Source organism: Macrotis lagotis, chromosome X (genome assembly GCF_037893015.1).
Source record: "Macrotis lagotis isolate mMagLag1 chromosome X, bilby.v1.9.chrom.fasta, whole genome shotgun sequence".
Lineage (NCBI taxonomy): Eukaryota > Metazoa > Chordata > Mammalia > Peramelemorphia > Peramelidae > Macrotis > Macrotis lagotis.
Window position 1 is genome coordinate 121,951,676 of NC_133666.1, and position 14,024 is coordinate 121,965,699.

The following is a 14,024-nucleotide window of genomic DNA, read 5'->3' on the forward strand; positions in this document are numbered from 1 at the left end:
TGGCTAATTTTTAATTAAGTATCTTTGGGGGGTGGGCAAAGCAATGGGGCTAAGTGACTTGGCCAAGGTCACACAGTTAAGTAAATATTAAGTGTCTGAGACCAGATTTGAATTCAGGTCCTCCTGACTACAGGGTCAGTGCTCTATCCACTGCACCACCTAGCTACCCCTTGATAAAGTATTTCATACCAGGGAAAGCTGTAGATTATATGATGTTTTCTTTTCTTTTTTTTTTTTTAAGGTTTTTGCAGGGCAAACGGGGTTAAGTGGCTTGCCCAAGGCCACACAGCTAGGTAATTATTAAGTGTCTGAGACCGGATTTGAACCCAGGTACTCCTGATTCCAAGGCCGGTGCTTTACCCACTACGCCACCTAGCCGCCCTATATGATGTTTATAAACAGAATTCAGAACTCGCTGGTTGGCTGGACTCAAAATTAAATAGCTGCTAATGGTAAGGATATTCTGAGTCAAGATGGGGGTTTCCAGGGGAGTACCTCAGGATTCTGGGTTTGGCATTGCACTGTTTAACATTTTTATCAATGACTTGGATAAAGTAAATAGATGATAAGCTCACCAAATGTGCAGATGATACAAAGCTGGGAGGGAGAGCCAATAAGATACAGAATTAGGATCTAAGAAGATCTTGACAAAGAACATTGGGAAGAATTTAATAAGATGAAATTAAAATAGGAATAAATGTAAAGTCTTATACCTGGATACCAAAAACAAACAACCCCGCCCCCAGACAACTTCCAAAGCATTAAGTCAGGGACAGTTGTTCTAAAACAAAACAACAAAAATTAAAAACAACTGAACTAAATGCTCCATACTGGCTTCCTTGTGTCAATAATATACGATATTCAAAATGTGATCTCGGGCTGTATTTAGAGACACAACTTCTAGGAATAAGGAAGTGAATAGTTTCACTATACTCTCCCTCATTCTGCATACCATAGTTTAAGAAGAACACTGATAAACTGAAGAGCATTCAGAGGAGGACCATCAAGAAAGTGAAAAATACATAAATCTGTGACTTATAAATTTCATACAACCTCTACATTTTTTCATCTTTTATTTTGAGTAATAGCATACGAAGTTATAAATGGAATAAATTAAATACAAGCACATATTTTTAAAATGTTTATATTTAAGTTATTTATTATTTATTTTGTATAGTGCTTTAAGGTTTGTAAAATATTTTTCATATATTATTTCATCTGATCCTTAGAACAATTCTTTCAGATAGCTTTTATGAAGTTAAATGACTTACCCAGCAAATCAGGGGCAGGATTTGTGTTCAGGTCTTTCAGATTATCCATCAAACCTTTGATTACCTAGCTGCCTAGATTTAAAATGATATTTTTTAAAAAATATTTTAAAAGCAATCTCAAAATAAGAGGGGGGAATTTTGACATGTTAGGAAGTTTATGCAATGTCCTATAGTAAAAAGTTCAGTTTTTTGCTCTGCCATAATACCATGTGATATTGAGCAAGATAATTTATGTCTCCAGGTCTCAATATCCTAACGTAAAACGAAGGAACTGAAATCTCAGATCTCCAAGATCCCTCTCCTAGCTCTAAATTCTATGATTTAACTTGGGGCAGGCCAGGTGGCACAATGGATAGAGCCTTGGAATAAGGAAGACAGGAGGTCAAATCCAGACTCAGACACTTGCCCCTTATTAACTGTGAGATCTTGGGTAAGTAACTCTGATTGCCTCACATCCAGGGCCAACTCCAGTTGTCCTGATTCATATCTGACCACTGGACCCAGATGGCTCTGAAGGAGAAAGTAAGGCTAGTGATTTAGCACAGCATCTCACTCAAATCTAATTCATACTTGTCATGTAACACCTCCCTGATGTTGTCTTCTTCAAAAATGAAAAGGAAAAAAACAAAACAAAGCAAAACATTATGATTCAATTTATTTTGATGCCATTTAACACAGACTACAATTTACAGATAGTTAAAACCTGTCTTTCTTGATTTGAAAAATTTGTTATGTATTCATATTTTCCCCCAATAAACTGATTCTGCACTAGTCTTGGAACCAGGAAGCCTAGGTTTGAATCCTAGTTCTGGTCATTATTAGTTGAATAACTTTATGTAAGTCAGTTTCTGTTTCCTCAGTAATAAAATAAGATTACTGTGGGTATACGTACAAATGCACACACATATGAATATACATATGAACGTACAAACAAATATTCAAGTTAATAGTATGTACCATATAAATTTTGGTTTTTATTATTACATTGTTCCCTAGAGTTGTCATTTTCTTAGCAAAAGAGAGAAACAGCATAGTACAGTGAATAGTCTTCCATACTTCCATACTTGAAAAAGGACTGAATTTGTCATCAAGATGCACTGAATTCAAGTCATGCCTCTAACTCCTCAATATCCCAGAAAACAAGGACTATAAATTACAAAAAATAAAAATAAATCAATTAATTTGAGTTGATGAAGTGTCCATACTAGGATATCTATACTAATACAATTCTAGATCAAAAAATAAAAGCAAAATTCCCTAAGTTATATCCTAATTGATTTTATCTTTCCTATTTTTAACGGAGTTTTGTCTCCAATAATTTCAAAAATACTGCAAAAGGGCTATCTATTTTTATTTATCTCCAGGATCATAGTCTAAATTACCAATTTTATAAAAGGTAGCTAAGTGGTAAAATGTGAAAACTAAGCAATTCAAAACCTAACATTACTGAAAGGAAATTATATTAAGGATCAAAAACAGTTATTTCTTGAAATTGTTTTTAACTTCCTAGGAAACTCCTTAAAATATTAGAGTGGTCATTATTTGAGAAATAATTCCATTAAATAATGCAAAAAAAATTATTCAAACTATCAAATCTCATAGATAAGGTCAAATTCCTGAATTTCTTTTGACATCACAGGCAACCTAATACAGGTATTTCCACCATTTAATACCGAAATTGAACTTATTGACTAGGATTATAATCAATAAAATATTTCCTTTAATGTTCAAGTAATCTGGGAAATTTAATTTCAGAAAAATGCAAAAATTAAATCAATGCCACAAAGGAAAAGATACTTTCAATTCTGTCTCCAAACTCATCCACACATTTTAACAAAGGATAACAAAATACACACTAATTTACATTAACACATCATGTAACAATTTTTAAAACTACTTTCACATCCAATATCCCCTTTGATCCTCTGAGCCATCCACTGAGGTGTGAGGCAACACACGCTACCTGTCCTGCTTTCCAATCAGTGACAAAGAACCCAAATCTGCTTCCACATCTCCTTTCCATACACTACCTATTTCTCCTAAACAAGTATTAGAAAACAATCTGAAAGCAAGTAAATAAATGGAGGCAAGTAGCAAATAAGATCTTTTAAAATCAAGGAAGAAGTCTAGGAAGATTAGAATACTAAAGGATGATAATAAATTTTTTGACCGTACCAATATCTTACTATAGACTATACTAAGGGAAAAAAAATAAACTTTCATAAATTTCCAAGGAATTATGTTTAATAGACATTGACCTTATAAGAAAGTAGCTAGATTTACATCATTTTTATAAAGCACTTATTAAGAACACAAAATATGCTGCTGAATTAAAAAAAACAAATCCCATAAATTTCTCCGTATCCAAAACAAAATGAGAAAACAAAAAATTTTGTGGATTTAACATCAAACTAATAAAGTTAAATTAATAAAGCCATAACAAGTCATATTAAAAAATATGAAAGAATTAGACAAAATTATTTTAAAAAGGAACTGGTGATTAAAATGTTTAGTACTGGATTAAAAAAAAAACACTTGAATAAGAAACTCCAATAATTTATAAGAATTTTGGTTATTGTTCAGTCACGTTCAACTCTTCATAATATAACTTTAGGGTTTTCTTAGTAAAGATATGGAGTGGTTTGTCATTTCCTTCTCCAGTTCATTTTATTGATGAGGCAAGCGGGATTAAATGACCTGTTACCACTAGCAAGTTTCTGAGACCAGATTTAACTCAACTAGTCTACCATCTAACTGTTATTATAAGAGATGTGTGAGAGAAATCCAAAACTAAAAATTCAGGAGAAAAGAATCATTACTCAAATATATTTGAAAAATTGGATAATGAAAAAGGGAGTTCAGTTATAGAGCATATTACAATCTATAATAAATTTGAATTAGATTAATAAATTTAATATTAAAACAAGCTAAAATAAAAATGAGATAATTCTTTTGTAAAGGAAACTCATGGAAAAGAACTAAAGTTATTGATTAACAGTGTCTCCAAAATTATCAGAAAAGATTAAGATAAATATTTGCAGTATATATAACTGATAAAAAGTTGATATCTAAAACCTATAAGGAATTTATACAATTTATTAGATGATTTCTCCTCAGTAAAGAAATTGTCAAATCTCTGAAGCATTGGTTATCACCATCAACAAAATAGAAGAATAAAATTAAAATGTTTAATTGAAAGTAGCCTATTATGAAAAAATACATACAAGCTTTTAGGAAAGCAATCTATCAATATGAAATGAATGACAAAAGTGATACTATATGAAAATATTCACAACTTATTTGTAATATGGAAAAATTGATAACTGGAAAATAAATTATGGTAATAAATATAATTGAATAGTATTATGCCATTAAAAATAACGAATAACAAAAGAGAGGGCAACAGCAAAAAAAATTACAGACTAGTTACAACCATAATAGAAACATTTTAACTACAAAAATTTGAAAGAAAGGGAGAGTATAACAATCAAAAAATCCAATCTAAACAATATGTCCTTTCAATACAAATCTTAACAGTTTGTAATTTAAGATTTTAAAATGATACAACTAAAGTTATTAAAAATAAAATTACCTCTAAGAAAATCCTTTGGATTCTATGAGTCTACTACTCCTTCCCCTTTATCTATGACCTATAATATATATATATGCATATATATATATATATTATTTCATTTTTAATGGAGATTCCTTTTAAAGAAGCATCATTACATAGTAAAAAGGTGATTAAGTTTGGATGTAAAGGACAAAGGTTCAATTCTGGCTGACATTTACTACTGGAGAAATTTTGAGCAATTCATTTAAATCAGTTTCCTCGACTATAATAAGAGGGAGTGGACCTAAGATCCTTTGCAGTGCAAGGTATATAATAATAATAATAAGAAGAAGAATATCTTAAAAAGAAGAAACCCTACATTTTATCCAATATTTCAATTGCTGAAAGGACTATTTTTAGTCAATAGAAATCTACTAAGGAAAACAAAAATTAATGTTTTAAGGCAGGCTCCTCACAATGCGAATAAAAATAACCAAAACAGAGACCCAAGTTTTATGATCCTTCAACTCTGTTTTAGGGGATCTAATATAAAGGTTCTTTATCTGATGCAAATTTTTTTTTATTTCGGGGGGGGAGGGGTTGGCAAGGCAAATGGAGTTAAGTGACTTGCCCAAAGTCACAAAGCTAGGTAAATTCTAAGTGTCTGAGGCCATTTCAACTTAGGTCCTCCTGACTCCAGGGCTGGCTCTAGTCACCCCTTGATGTGAAATTAAAAAAAAAAGTTTTTTGAATAAAATGCAATGACTGGTTTCCTCTGTAGTTCTATCTATGGATTTGATTTTATGCATTTAAAAATATTAGGGGGGAGGGGCCACTAGGTAGTACAGCAGATAAGAACACCAGGTCTGGAATCAGGAGAACCCAAATTCAAACCTAACCTAAGATACTCAATACTTACTAGCTCTGGGAAGTCACTTAACCCCATAATTGCCTTGTAAGAAAACAAAAAACATTCATAGAGTGGGTTTCATCAGACTGTTAAATGACAAAAAAATGTTAAAAATCTCCAGCTCTTAAAAAAAAACGCAAAATCACATTTTATTTCCATGCTCACATATGCCATGAAATTTTAATAATTTATGCCTGTTTCATCAAATATGAATACAACTATATAAGTAATAGTGGTGATAACATTTTCCTCAGGAAAAAAGTTATCAACTTAATTCAATTGAGGAAACTCTCTTATTCTATAAAGTGATGCTAGGACAAAGAAACTGACTTGTGTATATTTAAATGTAATCTGATTTTCCATATAAAGATTCCAAATTACTATTTAGAAAAAATAACAAGGACTCAATCCTAAAAACAAGGTATTTTGCTTAATTTTTCTTTGCCAGAAGAACAATAATGAGGTTCTTGAAATGATAATTTATCAAGAAAAGGACAGTAAGAATACAAAACCTTGGCACTTGGGTATAATGACCTAAGATGATGAACAAGTTCGAACATTTCAGGAAATTAAGATATTAAGAAATGGGATGGCACCTATAGGGAAACTAGATGAACAATCCAAAAAATAATCAATCTAAACTTGAAAAGGTCAAAAGCAAACAGAAAAATTAAGTTTAAGACAGTAGAAAAGTGTTGCTCTATCAACAGATATGGAAGAAAAATTCCTAACAAGCCACTAAAGAAACAGACTGTTAAGAATACTCACCCTCCCTTAGGTGGTGTAGGGAAAAAAAAATAAAACACAAACACAACACCTGAACCATCACATTCTAGTATGAAAAAAACAAATTTTTAAACAAATATTTTCAAATCTCTAAGTCTAAAGATTTACATAACGAGGTCACAAAGATCTACTTCAAATCACTGTAGTCACTTGTAATATTTTTTTTTAAAAAGTCAAAGTGATAATGAAATGATTTATACTCTATAAGCATTTATTAAGTTCTTACTACAGACAAGGCACTGTGCTAAGCCCAGGGTAAAGAAAGGAAAAGACAGGTCCTACTCTTCAGGAACTCAATCTAATAGGGGAGGGGGAGAAGAGAATACAAAAACAAATATATACACAAAAAATCTATATTCATAGAAGAGGAAATAATCAACAGAGGGAAGAGATTAAAATTATAAAATTAGGCAGGGTAGAGATGATAGGAAAAATGAGAAAATGCTCTACTGATACTTATTTTAGGGGTATTGGAAGAGAACTAAAAGTATAATTTCCATACATGGAAAAATCTGGCAAAGATCTTTCAATAAATAATGTAGCATAGTGAACAAAAAGTTAGTCTCAGAGTCAGGAAGGCCTCAGTTCAAGTTTCAACTCTCACAAAACTGATTTGTGTGACTGGGCAAATCATTTAAAACTCTCTGGGCTCTGAACAACTCTAAGACTAACTTGAAAAAAAAAAGGCTCTGATTTCCATTGGTGAAGGGAATTTCCCCATCTGGGAGTCCTTTATATGTCAACGAAATTATAGATCCAACATTTATTCACATAAATACATATACATACATACATATCATTTTAAGATCTTGAGATATTATGCATTTAAAGGAAAATTCCTGATTAAAAAAATCACATTTTCTTTCTTGATAATACAGCTGAAAAGGAAGCAAGATCACCTTCAGTTGTATACACAACTGAATTCTCCCCCCACCCAGTGCTAAATTAGTTCAACATCAATCTCTAAGATCGCATTTCCCAAAATAATATGGTCACAAAGTAATTTGAAGCATGAAATAGATTGCTGAAAAAAATGCTAATGGAATAGAGATAGATGTGTATAACATCCCTAGGAAAAACAAAGCAAAAAAGATAAGAGAATATTAAACTCATTTTCATTCTCTCTTTTTTTTTTAAGGTACTTTTTGCAAGGCAATGGGGTTAAGTGGCTTGCCCAAAGCCACACAGGTAATTATTAAGTGTCTGAGGCTGAATTTGAACTCAGGTCCTCTTGAATCCACTGTGCCACCTTAGCTGCCCCTAAACTCATTTTCAAACTGAACACTGGCTTATACTAAATACTTTTATACAAAAATAATTCAACATTTCATATTTTGGAGGAGAAAAATCTCACTTATAATAGCAATTTATAATTTATCATCTAAGGGGCAACTTAGATGCCTTTAAAGTCCCTTTCAACTTTACATTTCTCATACTATGACTAGACCTCTCTGGTCTTTTATCCCAATGCTGTTCTTTTCAACACTGTTTCTGTAGCTAAAGGGTCAGAGCCAACAAATTTCTCTTAAAAATACTTTTAACTACAGTATTGTCTTATAAAAATCTGCTTCCAGATGCTATTAACAGAAACAAACTTGAAGAGTTCTGGAATACCTTATTAGTAGTGAAATCAAGCTCAGGTCACACTAAATCTATAAATGGGCTCGCAAGTTTCAGAACTCAAAAGTTCCTGAACTTAAGAGGAAAAGTCAGAATCATAAACCCAGCTAAATATTTTTCCATGGGGGTTTCAATCTAATTCAACATGAATTAGCAATGTAGTGCTGAATGGGGGGTGGGGATGGAGGGGGCAGGAGGGAGTGGCTGGACCCTGGAACTACATTAAATGAATTGGAATGTAGGAACTAATTAGTAAAAAAGTATGCATTAACTATGTGCCAACACTGAGCTAAGTTAAGAGCTGGAGAATATGGTCCCTGTCCTTTAGGAGCTCATATTTGACTGAGAGAAATATGCAAAAAAGGGTACATTCAAGATAGATACAGTATAAATGGAAGATAATCTCAGATGGAACCAAGAAGTGAAATAATAGGAGGGAATTGGTGATCAGAAACAAACCAACTTACAGAGAACCACTTTGTAAAACAAAGCACACCCTGTTGATTCTGAAGACTTCACTTCACTTCACTTCCCAGGTGTCCCCATTCCTCAACAATAAAATGATGGACTAAATCCTATGATTTTATATCAATTTTGGGTGATGTAGTGAGCATGCCTGAAACTTGCCATGAAACATCATGAACAAATTGAAAAGTCCGTAGATGAAGTTCCTAACTTAAACTTAAAAGGAGAAAAATTATATTAAGATAAAAATAGCCAAATTTAGTATAAGGCTTTACAATTCACAAAACAAACGTCATCTCATCCAATTCTCATAACAATTCTGTCAGGTAGAATATCCCTATTTTACAGCTAAATGAACTGAGGCTCATAGAGATAATTTTCCAGGGTCATCCAGATACTGTTAGAGGAAGGATTTGAACTCTTGATTTTCTTAATTCCAGGGCCAACATTCTATCTACTGTTCCATCTGGATGAAATATGACTTGCTAGCAAGGGTTTGGCAAACATCCCTAAAGTATCAATGTAAAGCCATAGTCAAAAAAGAAAACAACACTGAGCTGTAAAACAAGAATGTGAGAGCTATATGAGTGACATTGTATCTTAACTCAGCCTTAGGATGCTTTAAAGAGAATCATAAGAGAAGTGCTAATACAATTATGAAAAATCTGCAAATTATCTAAATGAAAGCAACCAAAATAATTCAAGGTTTGGGAAGATGTTTTAAAAAGTTAAGTCAGGGGCAGCTAGGTGGCACAGTGGATAGCACTGGCCCTAGAGTCGGGAAGACCTGAGTTCAAATCTGACCTAAGTCACCTAGCTGTGTGACCTTAGGCAAGTCACTTAACTTTTTTTATTTAAGGCAGTGGGGTTAAGTCAAAAGAAAGAAAATGGGGATGAGTCAACAGTCTATAACTTTATCAAAACTATATCACGTAAAAATGACAGTGATTTTTGTGTTCCCTCTGATACAATCACAGAAAAACAAGTATCCAATTTTGAAGGGATTTTTGTTAATTAGAATTCTTAAAAAAAATAAGAAAAAAATGTTCATTAGAATTCTTTAAGAGTCTTGTGAAACACTGATATACATATAAATACATATATATATATATAAAAAGAATTTGTGGGTGTGTCTTCTCTGAGGATTAATATATTTATCCAAGAATTTCAAGAACTATATATTTGCAACAAATAACTGCTAATTCCAACTGAGATAAAGATTGTGAGGATTATACTACTCCTAATCATTCATCTTGTATCAAATAATGTAGAAATGACGTTCTCTCTGTTCATTATTTCCTATTTATTTTTTATACAGTTTGTTCACAGTTGTTTGCACATTGTCACCCCATTAGATTGTGAGCTCCTGGAAGGTTTGACCTGTCTTTTGCCTTTGTTTCTGACATTTAATAGACACTTAATAAATGTTTACTGACTATGAACTGAAAGCTCAGACAGGCTAAGTATAGGCACACAAATTAGGAAAGTTCTCAAGGCAGCATCCAAATAAAAACCGATGAAATTCAAGCATGATGAAATTCAAGCATAATAGTTGAAAACACAAACTGACTTCAAATATAATTTTAAAACAATTTAACACACGTTTATTAAGGACCTCGGGGCAAGAAAGTGGATAAAAAGACAAAAACATACAAATAAAGTAGTCCCTACCCTCAAGGAGCTTTTATTTTTACCTTGGAGAATAAAATCTGGCACACAATACAAATAATTTTGAAAGTATCAGAATCAGGGGCGGCTAGGTGGTGCAGTGGATGGAGCACTGGCCTTGGAGTCAGGAGTACCTGAGTTCAAATCTGGCCTCAGACACTTAATAATTACCTAGCCCTGTGGCCTTGGGCAAGCCATTTAACCCCATTTACCTTGCAAAAACTAAAAGTATCAGAATCCTTATTAGGATTAATTATTACTGCGGGTTCAGAAATGGCTATTAGGAAGTGTCACTTGATCAAGCAATTTCTACCCTAATTGGTAGAGAATTCATATATATATGTGTATATATATATATATATATATATATATAGGCTTTCTCCCAGAGCAGAAATAGGCAGAGCGAAGAGGAAGAAAGGGAGCTCAAGAAAAGAGAAGGAGCATATTCTGATGTTCGATAATCATTTTGATGGTAACTTGGTCTATATTACCTTGATAAAAGGATATTACTACTACTGGTCCTACCATCAGGACAATGAGAAGTTCTAAGACTGGTATCCAAATTTAAGTTCTGGGAAATCTAACCTCGGCTTCTGAATCCAAATATAACATAAACACCAACACTACTTCAGTCTGACCTTAAATAAATCATTTAACTGATGAGGACAATCCTTCTTAAATGTTTATTAGAGTTTCTATGAATAACAAAGAAAATAAAGCAAGGCTATATAAATGCTTAATGATAATGAGCTTCCCATGGAGATTAGTTTACAATGTAGCATGACAGTAGGACCGCTCTGCCATTAGGAAAATTCCTATCAATATGGTTGAAGTACCTCATATGTCCATGAAATGACTCAACAATACTATACCACAGATTAATTGGCAAACAGAAACAGATTGGAATTGCTTTTTCAAAAGCTTGAGTCAAGAAAAGTGCAACAGGATGTTATAACCAGAAAAGAAACCAAAAGAAAAGACAAAAAGACAGAAAAATCAAATTCATCTTGAGTTTCAAAAGAGCAACAAAGAATCTTGCACTCAAAGAATCAAAGAAGCTCCACAGGCATAAAAACAGTAATATTCATTTAACTCGAATGAAGTTCAAATTCTATTCAGCTAATTAGATTCTGCCATTATTTCTCAAAGACTTACTGCCTGAATAATTACTTTAAACAGCACATGAAGACATAATACTCTCACAGATTTATTAGTGTTTTGCTTTTAAAAAACTCTTGGGGGGCGGCTAGGTGGCGCAGTGGATAAAGCACCGGCCCTGGAGTCAGGAGTACCTTGGGTTCAAATCCGGACTCAGACACTTAATAATTACCTAGCTGTGTGGCCTTGGGCAAGCCACTTAACACCACTTGCCTTGCAAAAACCTTAAAAAAAAAAAAAGAAAAAAAAAACAAACAAAAACTCTTGGACACCGTGGTCAGTAAAAATACCAATATGTCCTTTTTATAGATATCTACAAATGTACTAATGGTAAATCAATTATGTTCTACCTCCTGACAGGGTAACAGTATATCTGATTCTGTAGGATATCAAGACTGACATAAGCTTTTATAAAGAGTATGTTTACACATCTTAAAAAAAAAAAAGAAAAAATTACATCTCAGAGTAATTTTTACATTCAGAAAAATAAAGCACTCTCTGCCAAAGATGCCACATGGACAGCGATGTGCCATGAGAAATTTTGTAATGATATTGCTTCATACCTATCAGAATTAATCAAGTGGATTCAACCTGTAGTAGTAAAAGGTAGGTTCCTCCATTTACTTAGGGCTCCAAATGATGGATTTTTTTTCTTTTATGAAAGCTCTGGGAGCACGTGTTAAAGTACTTTGGTCACTAAAATGAGGCTGAGTTCCCCTATGGTATGTGGTCCATTCAAATGGCAAGAGATAAATAAGATTTCCAAATTAAGCTCCCTGCCTAACTAAAATAGTTTGAAATATTCAGATATTCAATATTTTAATGATGCTTAAAAGCAAATAAAAAAGAGGATGACAATTATTTAAAATACTTAATGACTTCTATGGCAATTATCTACCAAATCAAAGGTGTTAAAATAGAACTATGGATTTCAAATAAATAACTGTTAAAAAATGTACTATTATCATCCTTCACATCTCAGTGCTTATAAAAAGATTTGTTTCTTAGTCAAGTTATTAGATCTTAGGCAAATGTGAATTATGAAATTGCATGAAATAGACAAAGCTGTATTGCTATATTAGTGGTGTTTTTAGAAAATCTTGTAGCAAAAACATATCTTACATCTTGTTAAGTTTCCAAACAATACTGAAATTAAATGCAGTCTTTTTCCAAACTGAAAAACATCTATAAAATATGCAATACACTTACACTGGTTTGTTTCCAGCTCCTGGAAAACTATTCTAGTTTGGGGTTTTTTTTTTTTGGTGTATTAATGTTCAGCACACACAAAAAAAAAACCCACTAAATCCCTATTTAGACAACTTTGGTACATGATAAAGTACCAAATCGAGTGATGCTATGAATCCCTCAACACTTGGTCTTAAACTGCAATCATTCCACGCACGGCCTATTTGAAAAACTTCTCAGGCCTTCAAAATTGTAGGATTGTCAGGTGCCAAAAAGTTACTCGCAACTAACTACCCTAATGTTTCAAGTGACAGGAACTACGTTTGTGGAGAAAACATTTTCTTCCAAAATAGTGGCTACACCCCAGAGTCTCAGTCACTTGTAGCAACAGAGGGGAAAGACTGCTTCTCCAGGCCGGGGCTGGGGCCAGCCCCGGAGTGAGGCGCTGCCAGGGCGCAGCAGGCAGGGTGGGCCTCCTCCCCCGGGACCAACTGCCCGCGCAGGTCGGGGCACACGATGCTTGGGAGGAACTCCCCTCACCCACCCTCCGGGGCACAAGGGGGTCCCCCCCAATGTGGCGGAGGACGCCCAGAAGGGCCTCGGAGCCGGGGGCCGGGAGCGGGCAGTGTCTTCGGCCCCCCGCCCCCGTGACTCAGGCGCTCGGCTCTCGCCCCAACTTCCAGCCCCATCGGCCGCATTCTGCGCCGGGCCCGGCCGCGCCTTCCTCTCAGGCCCCGGGCGGGGGTGGCGGGATTAGGCCTCACCTCGCTCCGGCCCGGGGGGGACCCCGGAGGCTGCACAAGCCGCGCCCCGAACCCTGCGGGGGCAGGGAGCGGGGCGGAGTGGCCTAGGCCGCGCCTGCTGGCCCCGAGGCGGCCCGGATCCCGCTCCCCGCCGCCGGGCCCCGGGGCCCCGGGCCCGGGGGGGGGGGGAGCGAGCCGAGCCGGGCGCCCGTAGGCCTCAGGCTGCCACCCACCTGGCTTGCCAGTCATTCCAGCTCCGCGGGTACCTGGTGCCGCCGCCGCCACTGCTCAGCCGAGACCCCGGGGCTCTGCGGCTCATTACCTTCCCCGACACGACATGGCCAAGCGCCGCCGCCCGAATCTAGAGTGGCTCGGAGCAGCCGCCCACCCGGCAGCCCGGCCCGCGGCCCGGCCTCGGCGCGCAGAGGGCGAGGGGCAGGAGCGGGCAGCGGCGGGAGGCGGCGGCGGCGGGGGCGAGCGGGGGCGCAGGGCGGCCGTTCCGGGTTCCGCCGGGGCCCGCAGCGCAGGAGGCGGAGGGAGGCGGCGGCGGAGGCGGAGGCGGCGGCGGCGGCGGCGGCTCGCACGGCGCGACCCACGGCTTCAGCTTCCCCGCCTCCCGCGCCGCTCGGGCTCCGCCCGCCGCCCCGCCGCACGGCATGCCG

At 36.1% G+C, this 14,024-nt stretch overlaps 1 protein-coding gene across 3 annotated transcripts in view; it reads right to left on the minus strand.

Annotated features, from left to right (window-relative positions):
* SMG1 (SMG1 nonsense mediated mRNA decay associated PI3K related kinase) overlaps nt 1–13,733 on the minus strand; it is a 121,759-nt gene extending 108,026 nt beyond the window's left edge. For 2 of the 3 annotated variants that reach the window (XM_074200742.1, XM_074200741.1), the window contains exon 1: nt 13,596–13,733. In XM_074200742.1, the coding sequence (XP_074056843.1) occupies nt 13,596–13,681 (86 nt within the window). In that variant the 5' untranslated portion in view covers nt 13,682–13,733. The remainder of the gene's footprint in view (nt 1–13,595) is intronic. The other variant, XM_074200743.1, reaches the window with a different exon arrangement.
* Nucleotides 13,734–14,024: the final 291 nt, after the last annotated feature.